The sequence below is a fragment of the Ammospiza caudacuta genome, chromosome 35 (genome assembly GCF_027887145.1).
Source record: "Ammospiza caudacuta isolate bAmmCau1 chromosome 35, bAmmCau1.pri, whole genome shotgun sequence".
NCBI lineage: Eukaryota > Metazoa > Chordata > Aves > Passeriformes > Passerellidae > Ammospiza > Ammospiza caudacuta.
In genome coordinates this window covers 2451459-2474697 of record NC_080627.1, presented here as the reverse complement: position 1 = coordinate 2474697, position 23239 = coordinate 2451459, and the positions used below count along the sequence as shown (strand labels likewise).

At 63.8% G+C, this 23239-nt stretch overlaps 3 protein-coding genes across 3 annotated transcripts; 1 reads left to right on the top strand and 2 right to left on the bottom strand.

Annotated features, from left to right (window-relative positions):
• Nucleotides 1–154: 154 nt before the first annotated feature.
• LOC131570490 (proline-rich protein 2-like) lies at nt 155–8844 on the bottom strand. The gene is made up of 9 exons (XM_058822844.1): nt 8729–8844; nt 7707–7751; nt 6041–6490; nt 5311–5438; nt 4063–4271; nt 1919–2049; nt 633–679; nt 440–498; nt 155–363 (listed from the first exon to the last, which is right to left on the bottom strand). Exons 1-9 carry the CDS (start codon nt 8793–8795, stop codon nt 321–323), a joined length of 1179 nt encoding a protein of 392 aa, XP_058678827.1. The 5' UTR covers nt 8796–8844; the 3' UTR covers nt 155–320.
• Nucleotides 8845–9973: 1129 nt separating this feature from the next.
• On the top strand, nt 9974–18800 carry LOC131570489 (vasodilator-stimulated phosphoprotein-like). The gene is given in 16 exon segments (XM_058822843.1): nt 9974–10075; nt 10077–10123; nt 11909–12113; nt 12884–12991; nt 12993–13053; nt 15008–15065; nt 15733–15769; nt 15892–15942; nt 15945–16115; nt 16957–17072; nt 17442–17487; nt 17576–17678; nt 17833–17878; nt 17965–18031; nt 18278–18335; nt 18471–18800. Coding segments are annotated over 16 exon segments (1314 nt in total). The 3' UTR covers nt 18509–18800.
• Nucleotides 18801–18809: 9 nt separating this feature from the next.
• Nucleotides 18810–22340, bottom strand: OPA3 (outer mitochondrial membrane lipid metabolism regulator OPA3). Its single transcript, XM_058822879.1, has 2 exons — nt 22178–22340; nt 18810–19718 (listed from the first exon to the last, which is right to left on the bottom strand). Exons 1-2 carry the CDS (start codon nt 22317–22319, stop codon nt 19066–19068), a joined length of 795 nt encoding a protein of 264 aa, XP_058678862.1. The 5' UTR covers nt 22320–22340; the 3' UTR covers nt 18810–19065.
• Nucleotides 22341–23239: the final 899 nt, after the last annotated feature.

Below are 23239 nucleotides of genomic sequence, written 5' to 3'. Positions count from 1 at the left end.
ATTTGGGGACATTTGGGGACATTTTGGGAAAAGTGGGGACGCTGGGGGCATTGGGGGACATTGGGGACATTTGGGCGGAAATCTGAGGGAAAATTCGGGGAAATTTGGGGGAATTTGGGGACATTGTGGGGGGACATTGTCACGTTGTCACCGGTTTGTCACAAGAGTTTTTATTAAATTGGAAGGACAAGAATGAAATAAAATAAACTAAATTAAATTAAATTAAATTAAAAGGACGCGAATGGGGCGTGGCCTCCTCCCCATGGCCACGCCCCCCTCCTCATTGTCACCTCGGGGCGGGGACAGCGGGGACAGCGGTGTCACTGCGGCTTCACTTTGGCACTTGGCAGCTTGGCCAGGACCCTGCGGGGACATCGGGGGGACATCGGGGGGATTGGGGACACTGGGGGGACATTTTGGGGACATTGGTGACACTCACCTGGCTCGCAGGTGGCTCAGGTGGCCCCGGGCCAGGCTCAGGTATTGATCGATCTGGGCCTGGAGGGGACATTTGGGGACATTTAGGGACATTTAGGGACAGACACAATGGTCACCCTCCCCCCCGTGGTGGCAGTGCCACCCTCGGGTGTCACCGATGTCCCCTCAGGTGCCACCCGGAGGCGTGGCCGTACCTGGTGGCGCCGGTAGAGCACGGGGAAGGTGAAGGCGCTGATGACACCTGGGCAGGGAGGGGACATGGTGGGGACACCGCGGGGTCACCAACTGTCCCCCGAGGGTCCACAATGTCCCCTCATCATCCCCTCAGCGTCCCCAGTGTCCCCAATGTCCCCAGTGTCCACATTGGGGACAATGGGGACAATGAGGACAATGTCCCCCAATCCCCCCAGTGTCCCCAATCCCCCCAATGTCCCCAATGTCCCCAATGTCCCCAATCCCCCAATGTCCCCCCAATGTCCCCAATCCCCCCAGTGTTCCCCCAGTGTCCCCAGTGTCTCCCCAATGTCCCCAATGTCCCCCCAGTGTCCCCAATCCCCCCAATCCCCCAATGTCCCCAATGTCCCCCCAAAGTCTCAATGCCCCCCCAATGTCCCCAATTCCCCCAATGCCCCCAATGTCCCCCCAATGTCCCCAATGCCCCCAATCCCCCCAATGTTCCCAATGTCCCCAATGTCCCCAGTGTCCCCCCAATGTCTCCCCAATGTCCCCCCAGTGTCCCCAATGTCCCCAATGCCCCCCCAGTGTCCCCAGTGTCCCCTCTCGTACCCGCTGCCAGCAGTGTCACCCCCGCTGACGGCGGCCCCCACGTAGGTCAGCAGGTTAGAACAGGAAGGCGAAACTGCGGCCCACCAAGGTGACATTGGCACCGTCACCGTCACGGGCGGTGCCACCCACCCCCCCCCCCCCCCCCCGTGCCACCCACAGCGCCCGGTGCCCGCTGTCCCCATTGCCCCCCATGTCCCCATTGCCCCCAATGCCCCTCAATGTCCCAAATGCCCCCAATGTCCCCCCAATGTCCCCAAATCCCCCCATGTCCCCAATGTCCCCCGAAATACCCCCAATGTCACCCACATCTCCCAGTGTCCCCAATGTCCCCATTGCCCCCAATGTCCCCCCAATGTCCCCAATCCCCCCAACACCCCCCAATGTCCCCCCAATGTCCCCAATGTCCCCCACTGCCCCCCAACACCCCCCACTGCCCCCACTGTCCCCAATGTCCCCTGTGTCCCCCCAATGTCCCCAATGTCCCCCCAATGTCCCCAATGTCCCCATTGCCCCCAATGTCCCCTGTGTTCCCCCAATGTCCCCAATGTCCCCCCCAATGTCCCCATTGCCCCCAATGTCCCCTGTGTTTCCCCCAATGTCCCCAATGCCCCCACTGTCCCCAATGCCCCCATTCCCCCCAACACCCCCCCAATGTCCCCAATGTCCCCACTGCCCCCGGTGTCCCCGGTGTCACCTTGAGGGACTCGGGCACGCTGTGCACCAGGAAGAGCCCGGGTGAGCGTCCGGGCGGCCGCCGCCACGTGCCGGGCCAGGAACCGCGCCCAGCGCTGCTGCTGCTCCTCGCTGAGCGACCACGGCTGCGCCCTGGGGACACGGGGGACATTGGGGACACGGGGACAGCCTTGGGGACACGGGGACAGCCTTGGGGACACGGGGACACGCGAGGAAGAGGCGGGGTGAAGGTCACTGCGTGCCCAGCGCTGCTGCTGCTCCTCGCTCAGGGACCATGGTTGCGCCCCTGGGGACATTGGGGACACGGGGACAGCCTTGGGGACATGGGGACAGCCTTGGGGACACGGGGACAGCCTTGGGGACACGCAAGGAAGAGGAGGGTGAAGGTCACTGCGTGCCCAGCGCTGCTGCTGCTCCTCGCTGAGCGACCACGGCTGCGCCCTGGGGACACGGGGACATTGGGGACATTGGGGACATGGGGACATTGGGGACATTGGGGGACATGGGGACATTGGGGACATTGGGGACATAGGGACAGCCTTGGGGACACGCAAGGAAGAGGAGGGTGAAGGTCACTGCGTGCCCCAGCGCTGCTGCTGCTCCTCGCTCAGGGACCATGGTTGCGCCCTGGGGACATTGGGGACACGGGGACAGCCTTGGGGACATGGGGACAGCCTTGGGGACACGGGGACATGGGGACAGCCTTGGGGACACGCGAGGAAGAGGAGGGTGAAGGTCACTGCGTGCCCAGCGCTGCTGCTGCTCCTCGCTGAGCGACCATGGGCTGCGCTCAATGGCTGGGGACACGGGGACATTGGGGACAGCCTTGGGGACATGGGGACACGGGGGACAGCCTTGGGGACACGGGGACAGCCTTGGGGACATTGGGGACAGCCTTGGGGACACGCAAGGAAGAGGAGGGTGAAGGTCACTGCGCGCCCAGCGCCGCTGCTGCTCCTCGCCGAGGGGCTCTGTGCCCTGGGGACATTGGGGACAGCGTCGGGGACATTGGGGACATGACTGGGGACATGGGGACAGCCACGGGGACACGGGGACAGCCCTGGGGACAAGGAAGGGATGGGGACAGGGACAGGAGGACAGTGCCAGGGGAACAGCCACAGGGACGGGGACAGGGGACAGCCATGGGGACAGCGATGGGGACAGAAGGACAGGGACATGGGGACAGGGCTGGGGACACGGGGACAGCGATGGGGACAGAAGGACAGGGACATAGGGACAGGGTTGGGGACATGGGGACAGGGCTGGGGACACGGGGACAGGGCTGGGACACGGGGACAGAAGGACAGAGGGACAGCACTGGGGACAGAAGGACAGTCATGGGGACAGAGGACAAACATGGGGACAGGGATGGGGACAGGGACATGGGGACAGGGCTGGGGACATGGGGACAGGGTTGGGGACATGGGGACAGGGATGGGGACAGGGTTGGGGACATGGGGACAGGGCTGGGGACACGGGGACAGGGCTGGGGACAGGGACAGAAGGACAGAGGGACAGCACTGGGGACAGAAGGACAGTCATGGGGACAGAGGACAAACATGGGGACAGGGATGGGGACAGGGACAAGGGGACAGGGATGGGGACAAAGCCACCAGGGCCACCCTGATCTCTCTTGGGGTGGCAGGGAGGGGACACTGGGGGGTGTCACTCACCCGAGGGGACACTCAGGTGTCACTCACCTGGTTTGGGGCTCCGTGGGCAGTGGCAGGGAGGGGACACTGAGGGTGGCAGGGAGGGGACACTGGGGGTGGCAGGAAGGGGACATCTGGGTTGTCACCTCACTGGGGGTGACAGGGAGGGGACACTGGGTGTGACACTGGGGGGGACACTGGGGGTGGACACTGGGGGGTGACACAGGGGGGACACTGGGTGTGACACGCAGGTACCCTCCCTCAGGTGCCACTCACCTGTCCGGGGTGACATGGGGGGACACTGGGGGGGACACTGGGGGTGACACGGGGGGGACACTGGGGGTGACATGCAGGTACCCTCCCTCAGGTGCGACTCACCTGGCCGGGGGTGGCACGGGGGGACACTGGGGGTGACACGGGGGGGGACACTGGGGGTGACAGGGAGAGGACGCTGGGGGTGACACGCGGGTACCCTCCCTCAGGTGCCACTCACCTGGCCGGGGGCCCGCTGCCCGGCGGCCGCAGCGCGCTCAGGGCCAGCCGGCGCCAGGCGCAGGGGCACGGTGACGGCCAGCACGGCCAGGGCCGCGTGCGCCAGCACGGCCACGGCGCCGAAGCGGGACACGGAGCCCAGCAGCAGCAGCGCCGCCAGCAGCGCCAGCGCCGAGCGCCGCGGGACGCGCCACAGCAGCAGCTCCCACGCTGGGGACGGCCGGGGGACAGCCGGGGGTCGCTGCCACCGTCACCTCCCCGGTGTCCCCCCCGGTGTCCCCCCGGTGACTCCCAGTCTCGCCCAGTTCAATTCCCGGCGCTCCCAGTTTATCCCAGTTCCCCCCCCCGGTACAAACCAGTAACCCCGAATGCGCCTTTAACCCCTTTACCAGTCCCCCCCAGTCCTCCCCAGTCCCTCCCAGTTTATCCCAGTCCCTCCCAATCCCCCCCAGTTCCCCCCCAATCCCCTCCCAGTCCCCCCCCAGTTCCCTCCAGTCCCCCCCAGTCCCCCCCCAGTCCCTCCCAAGTCCCCCCCCAGGTTTATCCCAGTCCCCTCCCAATCCCCCCCAGGTCCCCCCCAAGTCCCTCCCAGTCCCTCCCAGTTCCCCCCCAGTTCCCCCCCAGGTTCCCCCCAATCCCTCCCAGTCCCTCCCAGTCCCCCCCAAGTCCCTCCCCAGTTCCTCCCAGTTCCCCCCCCAGGTTCCCCCCCAGTCCCCCCCCAGTTCCTCCCAGTTCCCCCCCAGTTCCCCCCAGTTCCTCCCAGTTCCCCCCCAGTTTATCCCAAGTCCCTCCCAATCCCCCCCGAGTCCCCCCCAGTCCCTCCCAGTCCCCCCCAGTCCCCCCCAGTCCCCCCCAGTCCCTCCCAGTCCCCCCCCAGTCCCCCCCAGTCCCCCCCAGTCCCTCCCAGTCCCCCCCCAGTTCCCCCCAATCCCCCCCAGTCCCTCCCAGTCCCCCCCCAGTCCCCCCCAGTCCCCCCCAGTTCCCCCCAGTCCCTCCCAGTCCCCCCCCAATCCCCCCCAGTCCCCCCCCAGTTTATCCCAGTCCCCCCCAGTCCGCACCGGTTCCCTCCATGTCTCTCTCCCGTTCTCTCTCCCGGGGTTATTTTGGGGGGTCCCGCGTTATTTTGGGGGGTGGGGGGGGGGCGGGGGGGGGGGGTCACCCCCTATTTTTAACCCTCCAATGGCGCCGGGGGGGCGGCGCGACCCCTCCCCGCAACCGGAGCCGCCGCGCGCTCCCATTGGCCGCTCACCCTGTCCGTCAGCGCCCGCGGCGGCCGGTGATTGGTCGGGAGCGGCGGGAGGGGGCGGGGCCGAAGCTCGGGGGGGGCTCCGGGCGGGCGCCCCCTGGCGGGGGGGGAGGGGAGCGGCGCGGGGCATGCTGGGAGGGGGAAATGGGGGGGGCAGGGGGGTAAAGGGGGGGTCTGGGGGTCCCAAATACCCCCGGGGACCCCAAAATACCCCCTGGGACCCCCCAAATACCCCCGGGGACCCCCAAATACCCCCTGGGACCCCCCAAATACCCCCGGGGACCCCCCAAATACCCCCGGGGACCCCCAAAATACCCCCGGGGACCCCCAAATACCCCCTGGGACCCCCCAAATACCCCTGGGACCCCAAAATACCCCCGGGGGACCCCCAAATACCCCCGGGGACCCCCCAAAATACCCCCGGGGACCCCCCAAATACCCCCGGGGACCCCCAAATACCCCCGGGGACCCCCAAAATCCCCCCAATTTCCCCCCAGACCCCCCCTCAATTCCCCCCCCCCCCCTCCTCAAATTTCCCCCTTGGGACCCCCCCCCAAATCCCCCCTAATCCAAACAGGGACCCCCCCAATTCCCCTCTGGGACCCCCAGACGTCCCCCAAATCCCTCCCGGACCCCCCCCCCCCCCAGGGACCCCCAAATTCCCCTTCAGACCCCCCCAAATCCCCCCCTGGGACCCCCAAACCCCCCCCCAAATCCCCTTCCCCATCCTCACCCTTCCTCCCTTGGCTCTCCTCCTCCTCCTCCTCCTCCTCCTCCTCGCCCCCCCCCCAAATCCCCCCTCGCCCCCTCCCCAATTTTTTTGGGGGGGGGGGTTTGGGGTCCCCGGGCTCCTTTTTGGGGCTGGGGTCCTTTTTGGGGGGGGTGGGGGAGGGGTCCGGCCCCCCGAGGCCCCGCCCCCCCCCGGGCTCAGGCGTGGGGGAGGGGCGCGACCCCTGCGGTGGGGGGGGTGGGGGTGGGGGGCGTGGCCGCCCCTCCCCCCCCCCGTCCCCCTGCCCCTCCCCCTCCCCCCCCGAAGGCGATGTAGGAGAAGGTGAGCTCGTGGGGGGAGGGGCGGCAACGCAGCGCCGCCCCTCCTCATTTTCTTCATCATCATCGTCATCATCATCATCATCGTCATCATCCTCGGGGGGCTCCGGGAAAGGGGGGGGGTCCTCGGGGCCGCCTGATGGGGGGGGGGGTTTGGGGTAAATTTGGGGGGGTTTGGGGTAAATTTGAGGTAAATTTGGGGGGGTTTGGGGTACATTTGGGGGGATTTGGGGGAAATTTGGGGGGGTTTGGGGGAAATTTGGGGGGATTTGGGGGAAATTTGGGGGGATTTGGGGAGGTTTTGGGGTGGGTTTGGGGGGATTTTGGGGTGAGTTTGGGGGAAATTGGGGGGGGTTTTGGGGTAAATTTGGGGGGTTTGGGGTAAATTTGGGGGGTTTGGGGTAAATTTGGGGGGGGTTTAGGGGAAATCTGGGGGTTTTAGGGAGGTTTAGGGTGGATTTGGGGCAAATTTGGGGGGATTTGGGGGTGTTCAGGGAGGTCTGAAGCGAAACTGGGGTAAAATTGGGGGGGGATTTTGGGGGGATTTTGCGGTGAATTTGGGGGCGATTTAGGGAGGTTTTGGGGTAAATTGGGGGGGATTCAGGGAGTTTGGGGGACTTTGGGTGGATTTGGGGTAAATTGGGGGGATTTGGGGTAAATTGGGGGGCTTTGGGGTAAATTTGGGGGTATTAGGGAGGTTTGGGGTGGATTTGGGGTAAATTGGGGGATTTGGGGTAAATTTGGGGGGTTTGGGGTAAATTTGGGGGTTTTAGGGAGGTTTGGGGTGGATTTGGGGTAAATTGGGGGGTTTCAGAGAGATTTCGGGGGATTTGGGGTGGGTTTGGGGGATTTGGGGTTAAACTGGGGGCAGATTTCGGGGGCTTTGGGGCACTTTGGGGTGGATTTGGAGAGGTTTGAGGGGGATTGGGGTAAATTGGGTGGGTTTGGGGTAAATTTGGGGGGGGGTTGGGGGGATTTGGGGTAAATTGGGTGGGTTTGGGGTAAATTTGGGGGGGGATTTAGGAGGCCTTTGGGGGGGATTAGAGTGGTTTGGGGCAGTTTGAGGAGTTTTGGGGGGTTTGGGGTAAATTTGGAGGGGATTTGGGGCGCTCTGGGGTTCGTTGGCCAGGGCTGGGGCAGATTTGGGGGTTTTGGGGTTCCTTGGGGGGTTTGGGTTGGTTTTGGGGAGGGGTGTGGGGTGAATTTTGGGGTGAATTTTGGGGTAAATTTTGGGATAAATTTTGGGATAAATTTTGGGATAAATTTTGGGGTGAATCTTGGGAGATTTGGGGTTCACTGACGGGATTTGGGGTTTTTGGGGTAAATTCGGGGATTTTGGGGGTCCCGCTCACCCTCGGTGGAGTCCGGTGTGGTGGAGGCCGTGGACGGAGCCTCCTCTGAGGGGGGGACCCCAAACTTGGTCCGGGGACCCCCGGGACCCCCGCCCGGGAATCCACGGTGCTCCCGACCCCGGTTCCTCCCCGTTCCCGGTGCTCCCGGTCCCGGTAATTCCCGTTCCCGGTGCTCCCGGTGCTCCCGTTCCCGGTAATTCCCGTTCCCGGTGCTCCCATTCCCGGTAATTCCCCGTTCCCGGTGCTCCCGGCCCCGGTTCCTCCCCGTTCCCGGTGCTCCCGGTCCCGGTAATTCCCGTTCCCGGTGCTCCCGGCCCCGGTTCCTCCCCGTTCCCGGTAATTCCCGTTCCCGGTCCCCCCATCCCCAGCGCCTCCCGGTCCCGTGGCCCCGGATATCTTTGTCCCCGGTGTCCCCGGTGTCCCGGTTCCCGCGGTCCCGATCCCTCCCGGTAACTCCCGGTCCCGGTAACTCCCGCAGCTCCGGTCCCTCCCGGTGCTGCCGCGATCCCCCCATTCCCGGTACCGGTTCATCCCCGCTTCCCGGTGCTCCCATCCCCGTCCCGGTTCCCGGTACCGGACCCATCCCCGGCCACACCCGGTTCGCCGTTCCCCGGTTCCTCCCGCATCCCGCAGCCCCTCCCCGTTCCCCGCGCCCCGTTCCCGGTACCCGGTACCCGGTACCCCGTCCCCCACCCCCGGCCCCTCCCGCTTCCCGGTGCCGCTCCCCGGTTCCCGGTGCCGGTTCCCGGTTCCCGGCGCCGCTTCTCGGCCACTCCCGCATCCCGCAGCCCCTCCCCGCGCTCCGTTCCCCGTTCCCGGTGCCGCTCCCCGGTCCCGCATCCCCGGCCCCCTCCCGGTGCCGCTCCCCGCTCCCGGTTCCCGGTTCCTCATCCCCGATTTCCCCAGCCCCGGCCTCTCCCGGTGCCGTTTCCGGTACCCGCTCCTCCATCCCGGCCCCTCCCCGTTCCCGGTGCCGCTCCCCGTTCCCGTTCCCGGTCCCGGTTCCCGGTCCCGGTCCGTACTGCAGTGGGCGAAGCCCAGGACCTGCCCATGGCCGCGGCCCCCGCATGGGGCTCCCGGTGCCGCCATCACGGGGCCGCCATCGCCGGTGAGCGCCGCGCCCGGGGCCACGCGCGGACACAAAGGGCGGCGGCGGCGGCGGCGGCGGCGGCGGCGGCGGCGGAGAGGGCGGGGCCAAGGGGCGGGGCCAAGCGGAGGGGCGGGGACGGAACGGAGCGGCGGGAACGGGAACGGGGGGAACGGGAATGGGGAATTGGGACCGGGAACCGGGACCGGAGAGGCGCGAATGGGGAAGGGGAACCGGGAATTGGGACTTGGAATGGGGGGACCGGGAACCGGGAATGGGGGACCGGCACCGGGACCGGGCACCGGGGCTCCCCAGTTCCCCTCCGGCGCCTCCCAGTGCCCCCGGTGCCCCCGGTGCCCCCAGTGCCTCCCAGTAACTCCCAGTAAATCCCAGTAAATCCCAGTGCCCCCCAGTAACTCCCAGTAAATCCCAGTAACTCCCAGTAACTCCCAGTAACTCCCAGTGCCTTCCAGTGCCTCCCAGTAACTCCCAGTAACTCCCAGTAAATCCCAGTGCCCCCGGTGCCCCCAGTGCCTCCCAGTAACTCCCAGTAACTCCCAGTAAATCCCAGTACATCCCAGTAACTCCCAGTAACTCCCAGTAACTCCCAGTAACTCCCAGTGCCCTCCCAGTAACTCCCAGTAACTCCCAGTGTCCAGGACTGGAGAGTTCGGGGGGGACACTGGGAGGGCACTGGACATTACTGGGAGGGCACTGGAGGGCACTGGGAGTTACTGGGAGCTACTGGGAGTTACTGGGAGTTACTGGGAGCTACTGGGAGTTACTGGGAGGGCACTGGACGATACTGGGAGGGCACTGGGAGGGCACTGGGAGCTACTGGGAGGGCACTGGGGGCTACTGGACATTACTGGGAGTTACTGGGAGGGCACTGGACATTACTGGGAGTTACTGGGAGGGCACTGGACGATACTGGGAATTACTGGAGGGCACTGGGAGGGCACTGGTCGTTACTGGGAGTTACTGGGAGGGCACTGGGTCGTTACTGGTCCCGCGAGCCCCCCCCCGGTGCCGTTTCCCGGCCGCCGTTCCCGGGAGGGGCGGGGCCGGGCGGTGGGCGTGGCCCGGCGGTGGGCGTGGTCATACTCATGGGGGCGGGGCATGCTTCGGGGGCGTGGCCATGTCCGTGTGGGGGCGCGGCCATACCCGTGGGGGGCGGGGCATGCCTTGGGGGCGTGGCCATGCCCGTGTGGGGGCGTGGCCATGCCCGTGGGGGGGCGGGGCCTCTCGCCGGGACCGGCGGGTCCGGCCCCCCCCCCCCCTCCCCGCCGCCACCGGAAGGGCCCGGACCGGGCACGGCCGCCAGCATGAGGTGAACGGGGACGGGAACCGGGGGAACCGGGAGCGACCGGGAGCGAACCGGGGGCACCGGGGGCACGGGCACCGGAGCTGGGGGCACCGGCGGAAGCGTTAACGGGAACCGGGGGAGCGGCACCGGGAGAACCGGGAAAGGGAACTGGGACGAACTGGGACGAACTGGGAGGGACTGGGAGCGAGTGGGATCGGTACTGGGAGGCACTGGGATGAACTGGGGGTGAACTGGGAGAGCCGGTAACGGGCGGCGGGCGGTCCCGGGGGTGCCGGTAACGGGCGCTGGGGGCAGCGGGCGGCGCCGGTAACGGGTGCGGGGAGCAACTGGGAGAACTGGGAATCGATACTGGGAGCACTGGGAGAACTGGAACCGGGGGCTGCGGGTACTGGGAGCGGCACTGGGAGCGCCGGGATCCGGAACTGGGAGCGCCGGGAAAACCGGGAAGTGGCACTGGGAGCACTGGAATCGATACTGGGAGAGCCGGGATCCGGAACTGGGAGCACTGGGAAAACCGGGAAGTGGCACTGGGAGCACTGGGAGCACTGGGAATTGATACTGGGAGCACTGGGAGCAATGGGAACACTGGGAATTTATACTGGGAGCACTGGGACCCGGAACTGGGGTAACTGGGAACTGGAACTGGGAGCGCTGGGAGCACTGGGAATCGATACTGGGAGCACTGGGAGCGCCGGGATCTGGAACTGGGAGCACTGGGAATCGATACCGGGAGCACTGGGAGCACTGGGATCCAGAACTGGGAGCACTGGGAGCACTGGGAATCGGTACTGGGGTAACTGGGAACACTGGGAATGGATACTGGGAGCGCTGGGAGTACTGGGAGCACTGGGATCCGGAACTGGGAGCACTGGGAGCACTGGGAGCACTGGGAGTGCTGGGAATCGATACTGGGAGCACTGGGATCCGGAACTGGGAGCACTGGGAGCACTGGGACTGGGGTAACTGGGAATTGGTACCGGGTTTACTGGGAGCGCTGGGGATTGATACTGGGAGCACTGGGAGCACTGGGAGCACTGGGAATACTGGGAAGTAGGACTGGTGTAACTGGGAATGGATACTGGGAGCACTGGGAGCGCTGGGAGTCGATACTGGGACGGATTCTGGCTTTACTGGGAGCACTGGGAGTGGGGGAGGGGCGGCCCCGGGGGAGAAGAGGAAGGAAAAGGGGGGGGGGGGAGGGGGGGGGGGGGCGGTTTTGGGGTTCTCTCCCAATTTTTGGGGCTCCTCTTCCCTCTTTTCTGGGGTCCCCAGCCCCAATTTTTGGGGTTCTCTCCCCGTTTTTTGGGGTCCCCAGCCCCAATTTTTGGGGTTCTCTCCCCGTTTTTGGGGTCCCCAGCCCCAATTTTTGGGGTTCTCTCCCCGTTTCTGGGCTCGGAATCCCCCCAGGGGAGGGGGTCCCCAATTTCGGGGGGGGGGGGGGGGGGGTCTGAGCCCATCGGGGGCAGCCCCCACCCCCCAGTTTTTGCATTCCCAGCCCCATTTTCCCGAGGTTTCTCCCATTTTTCGGTGTGGTTTTTTTTCCCGTTTTTTGGTGGGTTTTTTTTCCGCCGTTTTTTTCGGGATTTCTCCCCATTTTCGGGGCTCCCCAGTACCGGGGGTCTCCAACCCCGCGGCCCCCTCCCCAGCGAGCTCTCTGGGGCGGTTTAACCCCGTTTTTTGGTGCTTTTTCGCCGTTTTTTCGGGGTTTTTTCGCCGTTTTTTCGGGGTTTTTCCCAATTTCGGGGTTTTTTCCCCCAATTTTGGGTTAACCCCGCTGTGCCCCCGCAGCGAGCGCGCCCTGTGCGCGGCCCGGGCCGTGGTGCTGCTCTATGACGAGGCGCAGAAGCTCTGGGTGCCCGCGGGGGGGGTCCCGGCGGGCGGGGCTGGGGGCGCGCCCCCCCCCCACGGCCCCCCCAGCTGTGTGCAGCTGTTCCACCAGCCCGGCTCGCTCGCCTTCCGCATCGTGGGGCGGCGCCCCCCGCCCGAGCAGCAGGTGGGGGCACCTGGGGGGCACCTGGGGGGGCGTTTGGGGGCATTTATGGGGCACCTGAAGGCGTTTGGGGGGGCGTTTGGGGGCACCTGGGGGGCGTTTGGGGGGGTTTGGGGGCATTTATGGGGCACCTGGGGGGGAGTTTGGGGGCATTTATGGGGCACCTGGGGGGGCGTTTGGGGGGGTTTGGGGGCATTTATGGGGCACCTGGGGGGGGGGGGTTGGGGGCATCTATGGGGCACCTGGGGGGGCGTTTGGGGGGGTTTGGGGGCACCCTGGGGGGGCGTTTGGGGGCATTTATGGGGCACCTGGGGGGGGGTTTGGGGGCATTTATGGGGCACCTGAGGGCATTTGGGGGGGGTTGGGGGCATTTATGGGGCACCTGGGGGGCGTTTGGGGGGCGTTTGGGGGCACCTGGGGGGCGTTTGGGGGGGTTTGGGGGCATTTATGGGGCACCTGGGGGGGCGTTTGGGGGGGTTTGGGGGCATTTATGGGGCACCTGGGGGGGGGTTTGGGGGCATTTATGGGGCACCTGGGGGGCGTTTGGGGGGGGTTTGGGGGCAGCTGAGGGGCATCTGGGCAGGTTTGGGGGGGTTTGGGGCATTTATGGGGCACCTGGGGGGCGTTTGGGGGGGGGTTGGGGGCAGTCAGGGGGATGGGAGGGACACCTGGGGGTACCTAGGGGGGGTATCTGACCCCAGGTGGTGCTGAACTGCCCCTGCCCCCCCAGGTGGTGCTGAACTGCCCCTGCCCCCCCCGTTTTGCCCCCCCAGGTGGTGCTGAACTGCCCCCTCTCGCGGGGGCTCCGCTACAGCCAGGCCACCCCCCAGTTCCACCAGTGGCGCGAGGGGCGCCGGGTCTGGGGGCTCAGCTTCGGCGCCCCCCCCCGAGGCCGCCCAGTTCGCCGCCGCCGTGCTGAGGGCGCTGCAGGCCATCGAGCAGGGTGAGAGGGGGGGGCTCTGACACCCCCAGACCCACACTGACACCCCCAGACCCTCCTGAGCCCCCCATGTCCCAGCCGTGCTGAGGGCGCTGCAGGCCATCGAGCAGGGTGAGAGGGGGGGCTCTGACACCCCCAGACCCACATTGACACCCCCAGACCCACACTGACACCCCCAGACCCCTGTGAGACCCCCAGACCCTCCTGAGCCCCCCATGTCCCAGCCGTGCTAAGGGCGCTGCAGGCCATCGAGCAGGGTGAGAGCGGGGGTCCCCAAATCCCGTGACACCCCCAGACCCACATTGACACCCCCAGACCCACACTGACACCCCCAGACCCACATTGACACCCCCAGACCCACACTGACACCCCCAGACCCTCCTGAGCCCCCCATGTCCCAGCCGTGCTGAGGGCGCTGCAGGCCATCGAGCAGGGTGAGATTGGGGGGGCTCTGACACCCCCAGACCCACATTGACACCCCCAGACCGACCCGGACCCCCTGTGTGACCCCCAAATCCCCGTGACACCCCCAGACCCATATTGACACCCCCAGACCCTCTGTGGGACCCCTGTGGGATCCCCAGACCCACATTGACACCCCCAGACCCACCCGGACCCCCCTGTGTGACCCCCAGACCCACATTGACACCCCCAGACCCACATTGACACCCCAGACCCACCCGGACCCCCTGTGTGACCCCCAAATCCCCGTGACACCCCCAGACCCACATTGACACCCCCAGACCCACCCGGACCCCCTGTGTGACCCCCAGACCCACATTGACACCCCCAGACCCACGACCCCTTCTTGTGTACCAAATCCAGCATAAATCCCCCCAAAGTCAACCCCCAAAACCGCCTTAAATTCAACCCCCAAACCCCAAAATCCATTCCGAGATCCCTCAAAATCAAACCCCAAAAACCCCTTAAATTCAACCCCCAAAACCCCCTTAAATTCAACCCCCAAATCCCCCCCAAAGCCAACCCCAAAACCCCCAAATCCATTCCGAGGTCCCTCAAAATCAAACCCCAAAAGCCCCCCAAATCAACCCCCCAATCCCCCCCCCCCAATCCAGCCATAAATCACCCCCAAAATCAGTCCCAAATCCCCCCCAAATCCCACCCAAACCCAACCCCAGACCCTCCCCAAATTCCGCCATCAATCCCCCAAAACCAACCCCAAATCCCGCCCAAAGCAACCCCAGATCCACCCAAATCCATCCCCAAAATCCCCCCCAAATCCCGCCATAACCCCCCCCCCAAAACCAACCCCAAATCCATCCCCCCAAATCCGGGCATAAAGCCCCCCAAAAATCAACCCCAAATCCGGGCATAAAGCCCCCCCAAAACCAACCCCAAATCCCCCCAAACCGCACCATAAACCCCCCCCAAAATCAGCCCCAAATCCGGGCATAAAGCCCCCCAAAACCAACCCCAAATCACCCCCAAAATCCCCCCAAATCCAGCCATAAAGCCCCCCAAAATCAGCCCCAAATCCGGGCATAAAGCCCCCCAAAATCAACCCCAAATCCCCCCAAATCCGGGCATAAAGCCCCCCAAAAATCAACCCCAAATCCGGGCATAAAGCCCCCCAAAACCAACCCCAAATCCCCCCAAATCGCGCCATAAACCCCCCCCCAAAAATCAACCCCAAATCCGGGCATAAAGCCCCCCCAAAATCAACCCCAAATCCCCCCAAAATCCCCCCAAATCCAGCCATAAAGCCCCCCAAAATCAACCCCAAATCCGGGCATAAAGCCCCCCAAAGCCAACCCCAAATCCCCCCAAAATCCCCCCCAAATCCCAGCCATAAAGCCCCCCAAAATCAGCCCCAAATCCGGGCATAAAGCCCCCCAAAACCAACCCCAAATCCCCCCAAATTCAGCCCCCAAATCCCCCCAAATTCAACCCCAAATTGATCCCCAAATGTCCCCAAACCCCCCCAATGTCCCCCCAGGGACCCCCCTGGCCTGGCCGGACCCCGATGGCTCCGCCCCCCCTGAGCCCCCCGACAGGTGAGAACCGGGGGGGGGGTCCCCAAATTTTGTGGAAGAAACCCCAAATTTTAAGGGTGGGGACCTGAATTTTTAGGGGCAGAAAACCCCCAAATTTTGAGGTGGGCGGGAACCCGAAACTTTAAGGGGGCGGGTCCCAGATTATGGGGGAGGGGCCCCCAAATTTTGGGGGAGGAACCCCCAAATTTTAAGGGTGGGAACCCCAAATTTTGAGAGGGGAAATCCCAAATTTGAGAGGGAAAATCCCAAATTTTTGAGGGAAAAGCGCAAATTTTAAGGGTGGGAACCCCGAATTTTTTATCCCAATTTTTTGGGGAAAAGCGCAAATTTTAAGGGTGGGAACCCCGAATTTTTTATCCCAAATTTTGCGGGAAAAGCGCAAATTTAAGGGTGGGAACCCCGAATTTTTATCCCAAATTTTGGGGGAAAAGCGCAATTTTAAGGGTGGGAACCCCAAATTTTGAGAGGGGAAAATCCCAAATTTTGAGAGGGAAAATCCCAAATTTTGGGGGAAAAAGCGCAAATTTTAAGGGTGGGAACCCCGAATTTTTTATCCCAAATTTTGGGGGAAAAGCGCAAATTTTAAGGGTGGGAACCCCGAATTTTTTTTGGGGTAAAAACTCCAAATTTTGGTGCTGACCCCTCCCCTCCCCTCCCCCCCCCCCAGGCCGGGTGATGGAGGAGCCCGAGGCGGCGCGGGTCAGGTGAGGGGGGAGGGGCTTCACCGCTGGCCCCGCCCCATACCCGGAGACCACGCCCCCTCCCCTTTAAAACCCCGCCCCCTCCCCCCAATTTTTTTTCTATTTTTGCCCCCCCAGGACCCCCGGCCGCCCCTCCCCCCCCGCCCCCCGGGCCCCCGCCCCCCCCGGGGCCCCCTCCCCCCCCCCCGGGCCCCCTCCCCCACCCTCGGGGGTCCCCCCGGCCCCGCCCCTGCCGGGCCTGGGGGGAGGGGCGGGCCCGGAGGGGGGGGGAGGGGCCGGGGGGGTCCCCGGGGGGGTCTCGGGGTTCGCGGCCGCTATCGCGGGGGCCAAGCTCAGGAAAGTGCCCAAGGTGAGTGATCGTTAATTAATTAATTAATTAATCGTTAATTAAGCGAATTAAGTAATTAATTTAGCTTTTTTCTTTTTTTAAAATTTTTTTTCTAAAATTAAATCCCTTAAATTAATTAAATTATTTATGGAGGGGCGTGGCGGCGGAGGGGGGGGGTGGTCCTGGGGGGATAATAAATTAATTAATTAATTAATTAAATTTATTGGTTAAAGAAACATTTATTATTCATGTTTTTAAAATTAAATTGTTTAAACTGATTAAATGATTAAGTAAAAACTGCGGGGTGGGTCCATCAAGGTGAGTGTGTGTGGAGGGGTTAATAAATTAAATTAATTGTTAAATTAATTGGTTATTGGAACATTTATTAAATAATAACCTCTTAAAAATTAAATTAAATTAATTAAATAAACAGCATGGGGGCGTCCCTCAAGGTGAGTGTGTGGAGGGGAGTAATTAACTAGTTAATTAATTAATAATGTGGGTTTGGAATTAATGGGGGGAGCCCTTCAAGGTGAGCTTGGGATGGGGAATTAATTAATTAACAGGGTGGGGAGGTAATTAATTCATTAATGAAGAGGGTGGGGGTAAATAATGTGGGTAATTAATAGGGCGAGAGGATTAATGAATGGGGTAATTAAATTAACAGCATATAAGGGGGAATTAATGGGGGGGTCCCTCAAGGTGAGAGCGGGGCGGGGTTAATTAATTAATTAATTATCAACACCGTGGGAGGCGCAATTAATGGGGGGAGGGTTCCTCAATGTAAGTGTGTGGGGGGGCTAGTTAATTAATTAATTAATTAATTAATCAATCAATCAATCCTCCTCTTCCCCCCCTCCAGGACGAGCCCCCGAGCGGGGGCGTGGCCGGGGCTGGGGGCGGGGCCGCCCCCTCGGCCCCTCCCCCAAAGTCGGGGGCGGGGCTGATGGAGGAGATGAGCGCCATGCTGGCCCGCAGGTGAGGGGGGGCCCCAAAAACCCCCAAATCCCCAAAAATCCTCAAATTTCCGAAATCCTAAAAATTCCCCAAAAAATCCCCAAATTCCCCAAAAGTCCCCAAAAATCCTCAAATTTCCAAAATCCTAAAAATTCCCCAAAAATCCCCAAAAGTCCCCAAAAGTCCCCAAAAATCCTCAAATTTCCGAAATCCTAAAAATTCCCCAAAAATCCCCAAAGTCCCCAAAAATCCTCAAATTTCCAAAATCCTAAAAATTCCCCAAATTCCCCAACTTCCCCAAAATTCCCCAAAATTCCCCAAAAATCCCCAAATCCCCCAAATTCCCCAAATCCCCCGCGCCGACCCCTCCTCTTTTCCCCTCCCCTTTAGGAGAAAAGCCGCGGAATCGCCCAGAAGGGACGATGACGTCACCGCCGTCAGTACCGACCCCCCCCACCCCGTTCCTAATTTGGGGAGGGGTCTCCGCCCCTCCCCCACCCCCAATTTTGGATCTCCCCCCGCAGGAAGAGGCGGAGCCCGGCGAGAGGAGGGCGGGGCCGGCGCCGGGTGAGCGCGCGGACTCCATCCCCCAGCATGCAGCGCGGCGGGGGCGCGCGGCGGGGCACGGTGCGGGCGCGCGGGGCACCACGGGAGTTGTAGTTCTTAAAGGGGAAACGCGGCGGATTTGCGCTTTTTTGGGGAGGGGGCTTTTTTGGTGGGGGCTGGGGGAGGTTTAAGGGTCCAACCCCTCCCCCTTCACCCCCTTTTTTTAACCCCTCAGAGCCCGTCCCGAGGCCGTGGCAAAAATCCAGCTCCACCTTGCCCAGGTGAGTTTTGGGGAGGAGCTTCTTTTTGGGGAGGGGGTCCTCAAAGCAATTATTTTAAGTATTTTAATTATTTACCACCCCCACAGGATGAAATCGGCCACTCCAGCCACCCCCGAGCCCCACAATGAGCTGGACCTGGAGCGGTTCAAACTGGTACCGGTTTGGGGGGGGGGGGGTCTGGAATTTGGGGAGGGGTCTGGGGGGATCCGGAATTTGGGGAGGGGGTCTGGAATTTTGGGGAGGGGTCTGGGATTTTGGGGAGGGTCCCAAATTTGGGGAGGGGTCTGGAATTTCGGGGGGGGGGGGGGGGGTCCTAAATTTGGGGAGGCGTCTGGAATTTGGGGGGGGGTCCCAAATTTGGGGAGGGGTCTCTGACGCCCCCTCCCCACCCCCCCCCAGGAGCTGCTGGAGGAGTTTCGGAAGGAGCTGCACAAAATGAAGGAGGAGCTCATCCAAGGTGGGGGAGGGGAATTTTGGGGAGGGGTCTCCGTGGGGGGAGGGGTCACAATGACCCCTCCCCCCACGACCCCTCCCCCAATTTTTATAATTTTTTTTTTTTTTTTTTACTTTTTCTTTTTGCCCCCTCCCCCAGCGCTGCGGACGGAGCTGAGGAAGCCGAACCGGCCCTGACCCCGCCCCCCCCCCACCAGGCCACGCCCACAATTTTGGGGAGGGGTGGGGGAGGGGTCGGACCCCTCCCAAGCCCCTCCCCCACCCCATCTCACCCCCTCCCCCCCCACCCCCAGGCCGTGCCTTACCCTCACTAATTAATTATTAATTGTTAATAATTAATTAATTAGTGCCACACTGTGCCCCTCCCCCCCCACGCACGTCACCGTGGGGGGAGGGCGGAAAGGGGAGCCCCTCCCCCCGCTCGTCCCCCCTCCCCCACCCCCGTTTTTGGGGTGTTTTTTTAAGTCACTTTTGGGTTTTTTCACTTTATTTGCACCAATAAACGGTTTTTTTTTACGGGAAAAATTTAAATTAAATGTAAATGATTTTGTTTGGGGGGCGTGGCTTGCGTGGCCACGCCCACTCCACGGGGCCACCAGCACCCTCCCACCAATCAGGGCGCTCCTTCTTGCCGGGCCCCGCCCCATCGCGTTGGCCACGCCAAAAGTGGCCACGCCCACCCTCCGCGTTAGCCCCGCCCCTTAAAGGCACAGAACAGAACACACAGAGCGGGTTTAATGCGGGGGGGCGTGGCCTGTCACAGCAGGGGCGTGGCCTGATCCGGCAGCGCCATTCACAGCTTTGCTGGGGGCGTGGCCTGAGCTTCCGTGGGCGTGTCCAGCTCCACCCTGGGCGTGTCCCGCTTCACACTGGGCGTGTCCCGATCTTACATGGGCGTGGCTTGAGGTTCCCTGGGCGTGTCCATCCTTTCCCTGGTTCTGCCCCGCCCCTCCCTGGGCGTGTCCCTGGTTCTGCCCCGCCCCTCCGTGGTTCTGCCCCGCCCCTCCCTGGGCGTGTCCAACCCCTCCCTGAGCACTTCCAGCTCCACCCAGGGCGTGTCCCGCCCCGCCCAACTCAAGCCCCGCCCCTCCCTCGTCAAGCCCCGCCCCCGCCCGCCCCCGCAGCGCCTCCAGGTCCCTGCGGAGCTCGTCCAGGTGCTCGCGGAGCTCGGCCAGGGCGCGGTCCAGGTGCTCCTCGCGCCGCCGGCCCTGCCCCGCCTGCCGCAGGTACTCGAGGTAGAGGCAGAGCCCGCCCACGCCGAACACGAGCGCCTCGCCCAGCAGCTCCGCCCCCAGCTCGGCCGCCGCCTCCTCGTTGAGCGGCTTCACCGCCGCGCCGCGGAAGCCCAGCAGGCGCATCTTGGTGCGCATCTCCACCCAGTGGTAAACTGAGGCACGGAGGGAGAGAAAAACGGGGGGGAAACTGAGGCACGGGAATGGGAAACTGAGGCACATCTTGGTGCGCATCTCCACCCAGTGGTAAACTGAGGCACGGAGGGAGAGAAAAACGGGGGGGAAACTGAGGCACGGGAAAGGGAAACTGAGGCACAGGGAATGAGTGACAGCATCTTGGTGCGCATCTGCACCCAGTGGTAAACTGAGGCACGGAGGGAGAGAAAACGGGGTAAACTGAGGCACGGGAATGGGAAACTGAGGCACAGAAAACATCCGCACCCAGTGGTAAACTGAGGCACGGAGGGAAAAACGGGGTAAACTGAGGCACAGAAAACATCTGCGCCCAGTGGTAAACTGAGGCACGGAGGGAGAGAAAATGGGGTAAACTGAGGCACATCTTGGTGCGCATCTCCACCCAGTGGTAAACTGAGAGAGAAACGGGGAAACTGAGGCACGGAGGGAGGGAAACACGGGGGGTAAACTGAGGCACAGAAAACATCTGCACCCAGTGGTAAACTGAGGCACGGAGGGAGAGAAAACGGGGTAAACTGAGGCACATCTTGGTGCGCATCTCCACCCAGTGGTAAACTGAGGCACGGAGGGAAAAACAGGGGGCAAACTGAGGCACAGAAAACATCTCCAACCAGTGGTAAACTGAGGCACAGAGGGAAAAACAGGGGGTAAACTGAGGCACGGGGAATGAGTGACAGCACCTTGGTGGGCATCTGCACCCAGTGGTAAACTGAGGCACGGAGGGAGGGAAACACGGGGGGTAAACTGAGGCACAGAAAACATCTCCACCCAGTGGTAAACTGAGGCACAAAAAAGGGAAACTGAGGCACGGAGAGAGGAAACGGGGAAACTGAGGCACAGAAATGAGAGAGAGCACCTTGGGGCGCATCTCCACCCAGTGGTAAACTGAGGCACAGAAAGGAAATGGAGGAAACCGAGGCACAGGAAACATCCCAGCCCGGTGGTAAAGTGAGAGAGAAACGGGGAAACCGAGGCACGGGGAAAGGGAAACTGAGGCACAGAAACGGGAATGAGGGAGAAACTGAGGCACAGAGAGAGAAACGGGAAACTGAGGCACAGAAAACATCCCCCAGCCAGTGGTAAACTGAGGCACGGAGAAACACGGGGGGGGGAAACTGAGGCACGGAGAAACACGGGGGGGGAAACTGAGGCACAGAAAACATCCCCCAGCCAGTGGTAAACTGAGGCACGGAGAAACACAGGGGGGAAACTGAGGCATGGGGAATGGGGAGGGAAACTGAGGCACAGCAGAGGGGGAGTGGTGGTAAATCTCCCCCAAATCCAGCCCCAAATCCCCCCCAAATCAACCCCCAAATTCCCCCCAAATCCAGCCCCAAATCCCCCCAAACCAACCCCAGATCCCCCCCCCAAATTAATCCCCAGATCGCCCCAAATTCACCCGTAAAATCCCCCCCAAATTCACCCATAAATTCCCCCCAGATCCCCCCAAAGACCCCCCCCGGTGTCCCCAGGTGTCCCCCCATGTCCCCAAGTGTCCCCAGGTGTCCCCAGGCCCCCATGACCCCTCCAAGGGGGGGTCGCACCCCCCAAATGGTGCCTGGAGCGGGGTCCCCCCGTGTCCCCCAGGTGTGTCCCCAGGTGTGTCCCCAGGTGTGTCCCCCCCCCCGTGTCCCCATGTCCCCAGGTGTGTCCCCCCCCCCCCCAGCCCAGGTGTGTCCCCAGGTGTGTCCCCCCCCCCGTGTCCCCATGTCCCCAGGTGTGTCCCCCCCCCCCCCCAGCCCAGGTGTGTCCCCAGCCGTGTCCCCCCCCGTGTCCCCAGGTGTGTCCCCAGGTTTGTCCCCCCCCATGTCCCCAGGTGTGTCCCCAGGTGTGTCCCCCCCCCCGTGTCCCCAGCCGTGTCCCCAGGTGTGTCCCCCCCCCCCAGCCCAGGTGTGTCCCCCCCCGTGTCCCCCCCCGTGTCCCCCCCCATGTCCCCAGGTGTGTCCCCCCCCCCCCAGCCCAGGTGTGTCCCCAGGTGTGTCCCCCCCAGCCGTGTCCCCAGGTGTGTCCCCCCCCGCCCAGCCGTGTCCCCAGGTGTGTCCCCCCGTGTCCCCAGCCGTGTCCCCAGCCGTGTCCCCCCCAGCCCAGGTGTGTCCCCCCCCCCAGCCCAGGTGTGTCCCCAGCCATGTCCCCCCCCGTGTCCCCAGCCGTGTCCCCCCCGTGCCCCCCCCATGTCCCCAGGTGTGTCCCCAGGTGTGTCCCCCCCCCCGTGCCCCCCCCATGTCCCCAGGTGTGTCCCCAGGTTTGTCCCCCCCCCGTGTCCCCAGCCGTGTCCCCAGGTGTGTCCCCCCCCCCAGCCCAGGTGTGTCCCCAGGTGTGTCCCCCCCGTGTCCCCCCCCCGTGTCCCCAGGTGTGTCCCCCCCCCCCCAGCCCAGGTGTGTCCCCGGGTGTGTCCCCCCGTGTCCCCGGGCGCACTCACGCTGCGCGGGCGGCAGGCAGATGTACGTGCGGAAGAAGGGCGACGCGCGCGCCCCCGCCTTGATGCGCGCGGCCAGGGGGCGGCTGAGCTGGCGCGCGCCCAGCGTCAGCAGCTTGGCCAGCGGGAACGCGCCCGCCACCATCGCGCCGCGGCCGGCCGGCGGGGGCGCGCCCGGATGACGTCACCGGGAGAGCGGGGAGGGGGCGTGGAGAGCCGGGACACGCCCACCCTTCTTCCTTCCGTCCGTCCGTCCTTCCGTCCGTCCGTCCTTCCGTCCGTCCGTCCGTCCGTCCGTCCTCTTTGTCGGGGTTGGCGCCCCCTGGCGGGCGGGCGGACCCCGCTTTCAATGAGGACACGCCCCCTCTGTGTTATGGGCACGCCCCCCTCCTGCTGGGACACGCCCCCTTGCTGTTGGGGACACGCCCCCTTCGCCCTGGTTGGCGCCCCCTGGCGGACGGGCGGACCGCGCTTTCAACGAGGACACGCCCCCTCTGTGTTATGGGCACGCCCCCCTCCTGCTGGGACACGCCCCCTTGTGTTTGGGGACACGCCCTCCTGGGTATTGGGGACACGCCCCTTTAGTTTAGGGCCACGCCCCCTTGCTTTGGGGGTGCTGGGGGACACTGGGGGACACTGGGACAGGTGTGGGGGACACTGGTGACGCACCTGGGTGACACTGGGGGACACTTGGGTGACACCTGGGGCCCCCCTGGTGACGCTGGGTGACACCTGAGTGACACCGAGACCCCCGCGGGTGGCACTGGGGGACACTGGGGATCCCCTTGGTGACATCCAAACCCCGGTGGGTGACACCGGGTGACGCTGAAAACGCCCTGGTGGCACCGGGTGACATCCGGGACCCCCGCGGGTGACACCGGGTGACATCGGGACCCCCCCCCCTCGGTGACATTGGACCCCCTGTGGATGGCACCGGGACCCCCGTGGGTGACACCGGGGGACACGGGGGACCCCCCCGGCGACAATGGGACACCCCCGGGTGGCACCGGGTGACACCGAGGCCCCTCCCAGGGGCGGTGCCCGCCCCCGCCGGTGCCACCCGGG

Excerpts from the sequence above, each read along its gene's own strand:
- LOC131570490 (XM_058822844.1), bottom strand. The coding sequence starts at position 8,795 with ATGGCGGCACCGGGAGCCCCATGCGGGGGCCGCGGCCATGGGCAGGTC. Across the intron at positions 7,752-8,728 it reads CCTGGGCTTCGCCCACTGCA|AGGAGGCTCCGTCCACGGCC; the intron begins GTACGGACCGGG and ends TCCCCCCCTCAG. Across the intron at positions 6,491-7,706 it reads CACACCGGACTCCACCGAGG|GCGGCCCCGAGGACCCCCCC; the intron begins GTGAGCGGGACC and ends CCCCCCCATCAG.
- OPA3 (XM_058822879.1), bottom strand. The coding sequence starts at position 22,319 with ATGGTGGCGGGCGCGTTCCCGCTGGCCAAGCTGCTGACGCTGGGCGCG. Across the intron at positions 19,719-22,177 it reads CTGCCTGCCGCCCGCGCAGC|TTTACCACTGGGTGGAGATG; the intron begins GTGAGTGCGCCC and ends TCCGTGCCTCAG.